This window comes from Diadema antillarum, unplaced genomic scaffold (assembly GCF_040938485.1).
Source record: "Diadema antillarum isolate AM-2024a unplaced genomic scaffold, OU_Dant_1.0 seq00000445_RagTag, whole genome shotgun sequence".
Classification (NCBI taxonomy): Eukaryota; Metazoa; Echinodermata; class Echinoidea; order Diadematoida; family Diadematidae; genus Diadema; species Diadema antillarum.
The window spans coordinates 474,336-488,726 of NW_027271419.1; the positions used below are offsets into that span (position 1 = coordinate 474,336).

The 14,391-nt window shown below is 39.0% G+C and overlaps 1 protein-coding gene across 1 annotated transcript in view; it reads right to left on the minus strand.

The window, feature by feature from the left end:
* The window catches only part of LOC139732731 (dynein heavy chain domain-containing protein 1-like), a 136,308-nt gene that overhangs the window by 73,546 nt on the left and 48,371 nt on the right, over window positions 1-14,391 (minus strand). Inside the window, exons 41-47 of the mRNA XM_071643582.1 lie at window positions 11,993-12,004; window positions 7,268-7,467; window positions 6,392-6,529; window positions 3,856-4,003; window positions 2,266-2,564; window positions 1,468-1,644; window positions 556-738 (exon numbers count right to left, since the gene is read on the minus strand). Of these exons, the coding sequence (XP_071499683.1) occupies window positions 556-738; window positions 1,468-1,644; window positions 2,266-2,564; window positions 3,856-4,003; window positions 6,392-6,529; window positions 7,268-7,467; window positions 11,993-12,004 (1,157 nt within the window). The remainder of the gene's footprint in view (window positions 1-555; window positions 739-1,467; window positions 1,645-2,265; window positions 2,565-3,855; window positions 4,004-6,391; window positions 6,530-7,267; window positions 7,468-11,992; window positions 12,005-14,391) is intronic.

Here is a 14,391-nt window from a genome sequence, read left to right on the forward strand (position 1 = left end):
AGCAATAAACATTCTGCATTTCAAATCTATGTAACTTTCATAGATTTTAGTTGCACTGGAAATGCAGTGTGCAACAATGTAGAGAAAATGTCAAACTCTGCTTTGATGTAAATTGATATGACAAATCTATGATTATTTTTCTTTTGAATGACCAACAGCTACATTATTGCAGAGGCATGGCCTTTACACACAAAACAGTGACAGCAACGTAACATTTACTCTAAAATCCAGCAGGGAACACTGCCAGACATTTAATCACCACATGAAAAACAAGCAACGTATGGCAGGAATTGAATCACGAGAAACGCTTTCATTGTACTCTGGCATTTGCCGATTTATCGATCAGTTTGGGTGGGTTTATGGGTTTGAGCAGAATCTGCGAACTTGGCACGCCATCGACTGAGTGGGATGTGCGAACATGGCACATAATTAAGCAAAACATTACACAGAACATTAAACTGACACCCCCCCCCCCCCGACCAAAACACTCTCCTGAACATCAAACTGACCCCTACTCACCCCTACTGACCCTCAAATCTCCCGAGGGAAACTGACCTGTTTGTCTGACAGCGTGGCCGGGTAGATGACGGAGGAGTCCACCCGGGGGTAGGACACCTTTTCCGCACCGCGCGTGGCAACGTCCATCCAGTGTAGGGTCATGAAGGACACCACCTCAGCTTTTCTCCTCAGCCTATCTATCCCATGGGACAGTGGGCGGTGAGGGACAGCATCCAGCCCCTGTAGATGATGATGATTTACGATAGCAACTTTAATAATTTTCTTTTATTTCATTTCATCGATATCAGGTTCATTCATGAATTTCTTGACACGCCTATTTCTTCAGTTGACTAGATTATCATGGATTGCTCAGTCCATGGAGACATTAACTGATTTACTGATTGCCTTTCATTCCTTTGTTCATTCATTCATTCATTCAGTCAGTCAGTCAGTCAGTCAGTCAGTGAGTCAGTCAGTCAGTCATTCATTCATTCAGCAAGCCATTCATTCACAACTTCATTCAATGATTCATTTATGAATTCATTCATCCATGCATTCATCCATTCATTTAGTCAGCTAGTGATTCCATTGCATTCATTCAGTCATGTCCTCATTATTACAATTGTACATTTGTATCTCCAAATCAGCAAGAGTACTTCACGTGACCCACAGTAAATACCCCCTTGCATAAATCATTAAAGAGCAGATTCCCGGTCTGGCAGAGCAGACCGGAGACCCCTCAGGAAACCCAGCAGTCAAATTATCCAACTGCACAAGGAGGTACACTTTTTACCCTGGAGCTCCACTGTGGAGACAATGGTCCTCCTACATTTGGGACAAAGTCTTACTCCAAAGTTGTCCCGAGTAAGTGGTGGCAACTGTACAATAAATTCATACTTGATAGGTTTTGGCTACTGAAACACACTTCAGGCCTGTCCCACCCACTGTGAAACACAAGATTGTACTCACCGGTACTTTGGGCCCTCCCATGGGGGCCATGAGGCCATTGTCCTGGGATGGTGGGTTTGACTGCAGGCTATTGAGGACCCTGCAGAGAGTGTGGTAGCATACTGTCTTGCCAGTCCCTGCGGGACCAACAAGCACCACACCCGACTTGTGACGGAGGGATTCGTAAAGCTCCAGCACCTGCAGAGATGAAGGCGATAATAATGATGATGATGACAATCAGGATGATGACAACAAATTATGTCATTCCTATTACTATGACTTCAGTATTCATGAAGATAATGATAATGATATTGATAACAGTGATAATAATGAGAACAAACAGAAGATGTAGAGGAAGAAGAAAAAGATGACGAAGATTTGCCAGCATACTTGTAAGTATCTTTTTATATGCCAAATGAATCTCTACTGTTCGATTCTCCTCTAAACCATCTACACTGTACACGCTTCTTGCCGTGTCAACAAGGAAGCAATAAATCTAAATTTTACAAAACATTAATCAGAGACAATTAAGATTAACTTGCAGAGTACAGTGAAATATATCTGAGCTGAACAGAGCAAAAACACAATGTCATATTTCTTAGCATTTCCACACTCAACACATACATACACTGTACACAGACACACACACATACATACAATGTACACACACACACACACATATAGTAAAGGAGCTGATTTAGTGATTTTCGAGAGGAGTTAGCTAAGGGCAGTTCAGTGAGGGCTGAAGGGTTAACTCCACCACCACCCCTTACAACCATACCACCACTTACAACCATACCACCACTTGCACACTTTTACCTTGGACACATGTTGTGGTGTGGCCTGCAGCTTGTCCGCCACAAACTGGCTCTGGATGGCGTCCACCAGGGCGGGGTCGTGCTCCGCAGCCCCCTGGGCCCGGGCCCCGTGGCCCAGGCCCCAGGGGAAGACACAGCGGAGCATGTTGCGCAGGGCAATGCCGTCCTCGGCCGAATGGGTGCGGGGTGTGAGCCAGAGCTGCAGGGCAAAGACAAGGGAGCGCTCCTCCCGGTGCAGGTCATCATGCTCCAGTTCGGTGATGAACTCACTGTCATCCAGGACCCTGGACTCAACTTGCTCTGACAATGACAAATCATCAGACAACATTCCATTTCACTACTTGAACGATGAATTTGAACATGTGAGGACAACTAGCATACATTCGGCAAAAACGAGATGATGATGTGAGATATCGCAACCTGGGTGTAATGCTAGATTGTAATATGACTATGTCTCATCAAGTTTCTAGCATTTGTAGATCTGTAAGATACCAACTTCGTAATATCGGCTTCATTAGAAAATATTTGAACCGCTCTTCTACCGAAAAATTAGTCCATGCCTTGATATCCTCTAGGCTCGATTTTGGAAACTCTGTCTTATTTAACTTACCACAAACTCAGCTCTCCATGCTACAGAGGCTTCAAAATGCGGCAGCACGCATCATCACACTATCCAAGAAGCACACTCACATCACCCCTATTTTGAGATCACTTCATTGGTTACCAGTCAAAGATCGCATTATTTTTAAGATTTTACTTTTGACTTTTCATTGCATTCAGGGCGCTGCTCCTCAGTATAACATTGACTTACTCCATAATTACATCCCGGCTAGATCTTTACACTCATCCAACTCCGGTTCTCTGATAATTCCAAGATTCACTACAATATGGGGCACACGTGCCTTTGGCCATGCTGCTCCCACCTTATGGAATAACTTACCTTCAGCCGTTAAAAATTGTTCTTCATCAGACTCCTTTAAAAGCAGTCTAAAAACTCACTTGTTTAAAGCCTCAATTTGACTACTCATTACATGTACTTGATATTTGTATGTCTTTTACCTCATCACTTTCTCTTCCTTCCGCGCCTAGAGCACTCTGCAGAGTGGATTTGGCGCTATATAAATCATATCAATTATTAATTATTATTATTATTATATACAAACAGGCAAGTCTGAGTTGCTGTCATACATCTAGTTAATGCACTAATCAATTTGCATTTAATAATTCAATTTGTATTTTTCAGCTTGCAGCTGACAAACTCTCAGTATTTCAGAACAGAATGATGGAAGGATGCCATAACTTTTGTGAAACATAACAAAGTGTTAATAAAACAAAAGATGTAGAGTGAAATATGAATCGTAAAGCAAAAGTAGAACAGAACGTGGGATATAACATACATACAATCAGATGTCATGTGTAGTTTACATACATGTACCACGTACCTTACATTCATCAAACCATGGTTCTGAAGGGCTGATTTTGCATAATATTTGAGGAGAGATGGCAACAAGGCTTCTTTAGCCATGCATTGTACACACGATGCAGTTCCCTGATTGAAGGTTTAGGGAGAGACCAAACAGACTGCACTCACCTTCGCTGCTAGAGGGCGTCGGACTGTTGATGCTACTCCTGGGTGACAGCTGGTAGCGTTGTCGCTTTGACATCAACCTCACAGTGGCGAGGTGGATGATGCCTTTGAGGGCGCCAACACCCAAGTGATATTCTTGCTTCTCGGAATACTATGAATGAAGGAAATGAGAGAAACATACTTTCACACCTCTGTAGATGCAGAATATTTGGTGGTGCAGTAAATTTTGCAACTTTTGCACACTACTGGACTGGTGCAAAAAATCAACATACAATGTACGGATGGAGGTTCAGTGATACATTGTATATCATCACTTCGGTACGCTATACACATACGTTGTACGGTACTCAAACTTTCACTTATTGACTCTATAGGAGCAGTGGCCTTACATTGTACATAGTGAAATTTGTATTTCCGTGAATGCTATGAACTACTACAATTCATCAAATGATACCATTATCCTATCACTGTAAATTTTTATGAGTGCTCCTATTAAAATTGATAAGTTGTAAGAAATAAATGAAAGACATGCAACAGACCAGTACAGAATATACAGATTTAAGAAATATACTGATGTACCATGAATGCACATTCTGAAGGAAAAAACAAAACAAAACAAAAACAAAACAAAAAACTCCCTAAATTTTTGTAAAACAAGGAAAAGTAGAAATTACGCGGTGCGTAACATATGTCCCCGCCGGAAGTAGCATTTTGTAACAAAATGTGCAATATAGGTAAAAAATCAAGGTCAAAGGTCAAAGAAGTCAAAGGTCAAAATTCTGTGTAGAAGTTTTGAAGCCCTCACCTAGTGCCATCACATAAAGCAAATGGAATCGAAATTGGGTTAGAAATGGCGAAGGAGTAGCATTTTGTAGCCAATGTACAATATAGGTCAAAAATCAAGGTCAAAGGTCAAAGAAGACAAAGGTCAAAATTCTGTGTAGAAGTTTTGAAGCCCTCACCTAGTGCTATCACATAAAGCAAACGGAATCGAAATCGGGTTAGAAATGGCGAAGGAGTAGCATTCTGTAGCAAAATGCACAATATAGGTCAAAAATCAAGGTCAAAGGTCAAAGAAGTCAAAGGTCAAAATTCTGTGTAGAAGTTTTGAAGCCCTCAACTAGTGCCATCATATAAAGCAAACGGAATCGAAATCGGGTTAAAAATGGCGAAGGAGTAGCATTTCGTAGCAAAATGTACAATATAGGTCAAAAATCAAGGTCAAAGGTCAAAGAAGTCAAAGGTCAAAATTCTGTGTAGAAGTTTTGAAGCCCTCACCTAGTGCCATCACATAAAGCAAACGGAATCGAAATCGGGTTAGAAATGGCGAAGGAGTAGCATTTTGTAGCAAAATGTACAATATAGGTCAAAAAATCAAGGTCAAAGGTCAAAGAAGTCAAAGGTCAAAATTCTGTGTAGAAGTTTTGAAGCCCTCACCTAGTGCCATCACATAAAGCAAACGGAATCGAAATCGGGTTAGAAATGGCGAAGGAGTAGCATTTTGTAGCAAAATGTACAATATAGGTCAAAGGTCAAGGTCAAAGGTCACGACTGAAATTCTGTGTAGAAGTTTCAAAGCTCCCATGTAGTGCTATCATATAAAGCAAACAGAATCAAAATTGGCTCATAAATGACAGAGAAGTAGCAAATTGAAGATTTTGATCACACACGGACGCACACACGGACACACGGACACACGGACACACGGACGGACGGACGGACAGACGGACGGACACACGGACACACACACGTACGGAGCCCGTTTCATAGTCCCCTGCTCGAACTCGTTCGGCGGGGACAAAAAGTAGGGAAAAGTCATGATATACTAAATCTATGATATGCTACTGTAAAAGTGGAAATTTTCGCAGTGCAAAAAAAACTAGCACAAAAATAAAAGCTCCAGAATATTTTTGCTTGCCATATGTTCAGAGACTCCAACCCCAAGCACCTTCTGATCTGGAGATTCTCGCGCCCGAAACCCCTAGCAAACGGGAGACTCCAAGTTGATGAGTGCGAAGCATGAAATTCCAAGGGTTCTAGATGTTCTCTGGTGCTATCTAAGGCTTATTTTCTTTCAACATACGATAGCAATAAGTAAGAAATCCTTTCCACCGGGAGACACAGAGCCAGGGCGGGAGAAATCAAACCTCAAACGGGAGAACGGGAGATTTTGCAAAAATGGGCTTTCGGCGAGAATCTCCCGTCGAAAACGGGAGAGTTGGAGTCTCTATATGTTTCGATATTTGATGTCTTGATTCTGCAAATTTAAAAATACGCAAAACTCTTCTAACCCCGCCGAGGGCAAAAAATTAGTCGCACAAACATATCCACTTTTACAGTAAGCATACATGTAGCTCAGAAAGATACACACTTTTAAGTTTTTGTATATATCAAAAGAAATTAACATACTAAATACGGTGAAAATATTTTCTTTGTCAGCTCCGCTTGAGGTATACACTATAAATGTTTCAAGTTTGTTTTTCCCCTTCCTTTTGAGGGCAAATGACATGAGACCAGTCAAAGTGGCTTTAGTACTCACAGCATTCTTGATCATCTGTGTGAGGCGACAGAGCTTGGTGGCCAGCCGGGATGCCTCCTGGAAGCAGTTGCCTATCAGGAGGGTCTCCAGGATGATGTGCATGTCCGGAATCACCATGGCGACGGGTCGCATGGACGTCTGCCATTACAACAGGAGGGTGACAGTAAGGATTTGCCATTTGGGATGAATGCTGGATATGTCTATATGAGTATACTTTTTATGTTTCACAATATAAATTCTGATGTGTGCAGGTCTTGATAAATCAAGTACACAATGATAATCATGATGATAATGATCAAAGAAATGATTAAAGATCTTCCATGGATCTACATTTGAAAAAAAAAACCAACAACAATGTGATAGTGTAAGACAAAGATATGAAATACATTTTTCAAACTTTTTATATGATTTCATGAAGTAAACAAGTGTTGGGGTAAGCTTACCGATATTTTTATTTGGGTTTTGTTGTTTGTTATTCATTTTACTGGAGTGGGCAACCACTATTAAAACTAGAACGTGTTTCTCGTTGTTTCTGTGGGTTGCAGGATATCATCATCATCGCCATCCTGATCACCACAATCATAATCATCACCATCATCATATCATCATCATTATCATCCTCCTCCTCCTCCTTCTCCTCCTCATCATTATCATCATCATCATTCTTGTCATCATCATCATCATCCTCCACCTCCTCCTCCGCCTCCTCCTCCTCATCATCATCATCATCCCAATCACCATCATCATCATCATCACCCTCATCACCCTCATCGTCCTCATCGTCCTCATCATCATCATCATCATCCTTCTCCTCATCCTCCTCCTCATCATCATCATCATCACCACAATTCCCATCATCTGCAGATGATCCCATACCTTAAGGCTGTCTGGGATGACATGTGCCAGCCTGTCCCCCGTGTCCAGGGTCATGAAGCAGGAGTAGTTGAGGTTAGCCTGGACGAGGCGGCCGTCAAAGGTGACATGGCCGCAGTATTGGGGCCGGTAGGTCCACTGCTGGAGGGAGCTGAAGTCCGGTGAATCCGGGAGGCTGTCCGGAGGTTTGTGCTTGATCATGGCTACTCAGTGACCACGCCCAAGAGAATAAGACAGGCAAGAAAAAAATGAACAGAGTTTAAGGTTACGAAGAGTTAAGTCAAGTAATAGAATTAGTGAAAATATCTATTTTTGTTTTACCAACAGCAGCATAGAAGTGAAGAAATGGAATGGCTTATAATGTGACTGCTGAAACTCTAGCACAAATATTGTCTTTAAAAACCAAAAACTAAATTTAACTGCCATTCATGGTGTTTGTAAAATACTACAAGCTGTATTCCAACTCCTAATTTGTCAGAAATTAAATTCACTGGACTACAAGGGTAAAGATATGTGAAAATTATCATAAATTGGAAGAGCAGTGCCTATGCCTCAGATGATCCTTCTATTTGACTACTTGTACATTGAGCATATTACACAGTCTGCAGCCTACAATCGTATTATCTAATTGTACAAAACAGGCCAACATGCAACATTCTTCAGCAACTAAAGTCACAACGTATTACAAATGCGAGAAGAATACTTTTATTTGGTTCAAAGAAACAGGATTAACATAAGTGCATAACTACATTGTATACACTGCGTCGGTATATGCACTAACAGTTCTTGGAATGTACTTGTTTGTATCTTGCACTAATTACTTTGTACCCATTTATAGTGAGAAGAGCATTAACCCTAAAAAGACTGAGGGGGGCCTAAAAGGCCCCCCCCTCGACATTTTGCGTGATTACTCTGCAACACGCAATGCTCTCGCCGCGATGCTCTACGACTTTTTTCTTTCGAGTTTCCCGCACATTTTGACACCAAATTTGTGACGCCCGGGGGTACGGTTCTGAAGTTACATAACTTTTTGTACATGCACGTGAGGCCGAAAATGGCTCAAAAATGTGATTTTGTGTACAAAGTCACTGCAAATTGAGTTTTTTCACATGGTTCATATAACTACGCTTATTTTTACTCTCAATGGCTAAAATCAATTTGTTTTAGGAGTATCATGCTTCAAAAAGTGTCTGCCACAAATTTTGTAAAAAAAACCAATAAAAACAAAAGGTCGAAAAAACAGAGAAATACATAAGAAATTCATGAAACAATAAAATAAATAACAAATTAATTTTGATACCGATTTTTTTTTCAAGTACATTTGCTAAGAATGCCACAAAGAATAATTACACCAAAAATGAGCACTTTTGGAGCTTTATTTACTGATTTAGATCAAAGAGTCTGATTTCTCGCATAAATTAGCATATTTAATCAAAATAAAATACAAAAAGGCCATTTTGGAAAATTTGAATATACCATCTTGCAGATTACATCGCACACTACCAATGTGCAAATTTGTGCGGCGATCGTGCGATCCACGGCCGAGATCTTAAGGGGGGGCCCTTTAGGCCCCCCCAGTCTTTCGAGCTACCAAAATAGCCCAGTCTTTTTAGGGTTAAGAAGCAAAGTAAAGTCAGCAACCTCTGCAACAAGAGAGGACTAGAAGTCGTTGTATACAAATTAGGCAAATAAAAGATTATATCTTTAAACAGTAACAGTATTAACAGGAACATTCTGTGAGACGGACTGTAGCTAATTGTCCTTTAACGCCACAATACAACTGTTCAGCATGGCATCTCTACTGCGCATATCAGCATCACATATTCATAGGCATACACACACTCATCAATTCTGGAGTCTACAGATAGTAATCAAACATAAAGCAACAAAAGTAAGAAGGTAGCAGCTAATTATTTTTTGTTTGCTTTGCAGAGATGGCACAGCCAATATCTCTGTCAACACTGGTCACCATCAGCTTTAACTTGAGATCTGGCCTATGTTTACAACTTCCAGCCAAGTAATTGATGATACCTACTTTCCCCAAGGAAACTCAAAATGTCTGACAGCATCATAATATAAAAACAGCAAGGGTATTTAGCCAGAGTAACAAAGTTTGAAAAATGATGTGAACCTGGCTGAATGAATATTAACTCATATTCATACACGAGTGCTTGTGTAGCATGGCACACAGACATTGGAATGGCACGTAAAGACTTACATTGTGCTTTTTAGTGGGACAAGAAAATGTAGGTATTTGTAGGCTAACAGGTGCTAAGTATAATCAAAACATCAAATAGAGTGTAGAAGACACTGTGACAAGACAGACATTGGCTGACGATGTACAGCGTTGGTGTACATGTACAGTTGTACATGAAGATAGACGCAGACACAACAGTAGAAATACACATTTACAGCACACCAAAAGTCCAAGAAAACAGAGAGGGAGGAAGGAGAAAGAGGAACAAAACACACAATGCAATAACATATATTGTAAATGTACATAGTATTCCTTGTCAGTGGTGTTAAATGAGATGTAGAATGTCTCTGACATGGTTGCAGACAAACGACTGGCAATAAAGATACACACAAACACACTGGTGAGGAGGAGAGAAACACAGACAAAGCTGAATAACATGACTATGGAGTGGCCAATTCAACACATTTGGGCAAGGGGTTCCAGTTCAAAACTGTCAAAATTTAGCTCTCTAGATTTGATCCCTTTTTAAATAAGGTCATACAGTCTCAGATTTTCAGTTAATGAATCAAAAATATGAATTTTCAATGTTAATTAGAGCTTTCTTAATCCACAAATTCTTTTGAGATAAAAAAGTGTCTGTGGGCATTTTACATCTGATCCGGAAAACAGTATAGCAATGACTCAGACCGTGCAAATACCATTTGATATACAATATATGCTCAGGTGAAATAATTTAGAATTACCAGACCACCCATAAAAGAGTGCTTGTACCTGAAGTCCAGAAAAGTGTGCAATTGAATTTGATAACAAAGTTGATCTTGAGTCAGAAGTGTTGATCCCAGTAGTCCAACAAACGACTGAAGTGTACATACAGTGTTGTCCAAAACATGGTATGAAGATCCAAGAAGATAGAACCCTTTACCATACATTGCACCGCATCAACCAAAAAGAGATCTTTGTAAGATGAGGATTTTATATATCATTGTGCATCACAGTGGCAGAGGGGCTGTAAGGGTCTATAAAACAAGTTTCATAAAAGTCATTATGCCAAGCCTACTCTGTAGCTCATAAGTGCTTTAGTGAGTTTCAAAGACTCTACAAAGCCGAAGGGATTAAACTATTAAAATTCTAATCTGAAAGTCAACCTCTAAATATCATGCTAACATCCATTTTGCAACCACACACACACAAAAAAAAGATACATTTTTTTTCCCAAAGGTATAGATTGTAGAGGTTTCTTGCCGCCATCAAAACACAAAATGTTCAACTGAAAAATTGTATGTAATAATTCATTATCAGAAAACATAATTTCCTATTTTTGATGGAAAACAACACACATTGTACAAAATATCAAGCTAACAGTCCTGCATTTGACTTCAACTCTACATTTTGAAATATGTGAATGAAAAAACTAGGTACTTCAGTCTACAAATGTATCAGCACTTGAGCAGGAATTTCAACAAAAAGATTCTGATACCAGTACCTGATTGCTGATAGAAAATGAAATAGATGGAAAGCAGCATAAAGATGAAAAACAACTAAAGCTTCAGCAACATTGGTCCATAATCTAGATAATGCTGAAAATGAAATGGTCATAATCTAGTGACAATGGCAAGATATTACGCAAATGAGGTGAACTTTGCAATGAAAATGAATTATGGCATTCTTGGTGTAGCAGCTGTATCAAAAAAAAAGAAAAAAACCCACACATATGGCAGTTTCACACACCTGCAGTGTACAGCTGTTATAATCTATGACTATGTCTGTGACTGCAAAGATAAGAAATATACATTATTTTGATTTTCATGGAGAGCGTTTACATGTAATTCAGCACAGTCCTTTTTTGGCAAGACAAATACATTGTACAGCGTTTGGGTTTTGAGGTTGTAGGTAGATGTGGGACTGAGATACATTATTTTGTTTGTTTGTCATTTTGGTGATATCATGCCAATACAAATCAGCACATCTACAAAGACAGTTAAAATGATAGTCACATCAATACTTAAATAAACACTCTCTGAAATGGTAAGTTTCTTATTGACTTACGGTAAGTTACGTAGTCATCTAATTAAAGTAAAACGTGATTGTGAGTCAAACTAATAATTCTTATTTTGCAGACACAGCCTAAATGCAAACAACTGAACTATGAAGCAAAAAAATTGAAGCTGATGGTGTCTATTGATTATGAAGTGATCGATAATTTCTACCTCTAACAGTGATACAGTTGTATTTTGTGATTCTTAAGGACACATATGACAGCAGGAACATGAAAATGTATTACCCTACTTGATTATTAACTATGCCATGTGTGATGGTTAGCAAAGCAAAAATGGAAAGTTTCAAATTATGTTGAGAAAAAAAAAACAGGAGCTATAATGACAGTTGAAGAAAACATAAAACCTGTTCAATGAGGCAGTCAAAATGAAGAGTGAATTTTTCAATATATATGCATTGTGAGCATTAAAAGCGCAGGAGAATCTGAAATGCATGCAAGAGTTTGATATATGTTGAAGATTCTGAGTAGTACAAACCTCCATACATAACTGCAGATAAAAAGAACAATAAAATCAAAAACATGGATATGGATGAAGCCACATTTGTCATTTTTAAGCCAAGCCATGTATGATGCTGCAGGATCTTTTGTTTTGAGTACTTATAATACAATCACACAATTATGCAAGAACACATAAAAATGCCCAATTTGTATTGTTGACATCAGTAAAGATGCATCAACACAAATAACTGTTACTCAAATAACAGAACAATGTGAAAGCGTGAACATAAACATTTTGTTCTGATGTTGATAAATGCCAATTAAGATATGCCTAAAACGCTTTTACTTGTTGCTACCTTTCTGTAAAAGTTGATGATTTATTCACCATCTGATTTTGTAACAAACTTCAACATTTAGAAAATATGAACAAACTTTAAATTGTAGCAGAGTAGGATTTTGACAATTTTAGTACTTAATCTCAGTACAAATAAATTTAAATGTCTATCCAGCTGTCTACACATTGCTAGCACATGGAAGTTGCCTCCCACATTTTATCTAGACATAATACATATTCTTACACAGCAGCCAGGCTCTTTTAAAATCTTCCCTAATTGTCTACTCTCTCTTTTCACTTTCTTTCTATCATGCTATCTATCAATGCATTATCTGTTCATCTATACTACCGTAGGCTGATCAATCCATCAGCTTTCTGTCAAATAAATACATGTACGTAGTTGAATTTCAAGATGCATCATATTCTTACCACGAATCGGTGCAGAGCAGCACATAAAACCATAATTCTATTACTGTTTTATCATTCATCATGAATTATTGTTAACAAGAACAAGGCAAGTGCCAAAATGTGTCTCGCCCATTCGCGTAGAAGAAATTAACGTTTTTCTGAATCCCAGAAGTTCATTGACCCCACCTATGACCTTCGACCTTGCGGTGACCTTCAACTCCTAAGGGACATTTACCAGCCAAGTTTGGTCACAAACGGACATAGGGATCAAAAGTTATGAGCCATAATCGAAACGCACGATAAAAACTTAACATTGGGCCCTAAAAGTTCATTGACCCCCTGTCTGTGACCTTTGACCTTGAGGTGACCTTCATGTTTGGTAAATTGTGTAACTTGGTATAACCACTCTTCTCTCCAAGTTTGATTGAAATTAAAGTCCTCAGTAGAGAGTTATTCAAGTTTTTGTAGCGTTATGGATGGACGACGGACAGATGACGGACGGACAGACGCAGCAGGCGATCCCTCAGTTTCCCCGCACCTTCGGTGGGCTCAACAAAAATTAAGGCAAGCAACATGACAAAGTATTTGCTTTGACGCAGCTCTCTTTTCTGATGTGAAAACAAAAGCGATGAAAAAAAAATGAAATTTGATCATTGCCACCAGGCCAAGTTTTAGCTCTCAAGTAAGAGAGAGTAACTGAGCAGACTGCATATTTTGCACATCATCCACATTCCAAACATGGGGCATGAATTTAGTGAAGCCATTTCCAATATGAACCATAAACTGTTGTGTGGTGAAATCAAAATCAGAAGATCAGATTTAAAAAGAAAAGACTTATATGAATGAAATGTAATGTTACTTCTCACTTTCATACCCAGCTACACCTCATGAATATCTGTATGCTAGTTAGTCTTATAATAGTGAGATTTTTTTACCCCATACCATAAGCATATTTATATATGAGAGTATGATAGTAGTCTCAGTTATGGTTAAAAGATACTTTTTTAACTCCTTACAATACACAGATATGGGTTTAAATATGACATTAATTAGTAAAATAATGCAAAAAACACACACAACACTTCAACTTACAGTGTAGAGACACATTCTGTTTAATTTGCGACCATTCCATCACAAGTTTACATGTAATTGCTCATTGTAAGTACAGCATACAGTTCTACAAGGCTGAAGTGCACAAATTTGTTTGAGGTTTCTCAAATCCACCGGTACAGACTATATGAGCCTGAAGGAAGTCAATCAGAGCTTTTAGACAGAAGTGGTGGCTTCATTTTATTGATATAGCCTCAAGAAACAATTCTGGAAGTACCCTATGTACATGTAACTGTGTGGTTGCAGAATGGCATTTTTATACAATTACCTAACATCAACAAGAAATTTTCACTTCATTCATACAATACATTTACTAGCTTAAAGCCAATCACCTTTACTTTCAGCCAATAGGTACCCCAAGCACTACGTAATATCACACCTTCCACAAATCTGGAAAATGTTTTCATGTACACATTCCCCATGATCAGAATTTTATTTTCCTGAAACCTTAGAAATAAAAGCCCCTGTGTTGCACTGAATCAATTATGTATTTACACTTTGACCAATGAGTCCACACTCTGTTAGCCCTGCAATGTTGATGATTTGTACATGGATCGGAGGGAGATGATAGCAACTGAAATCAT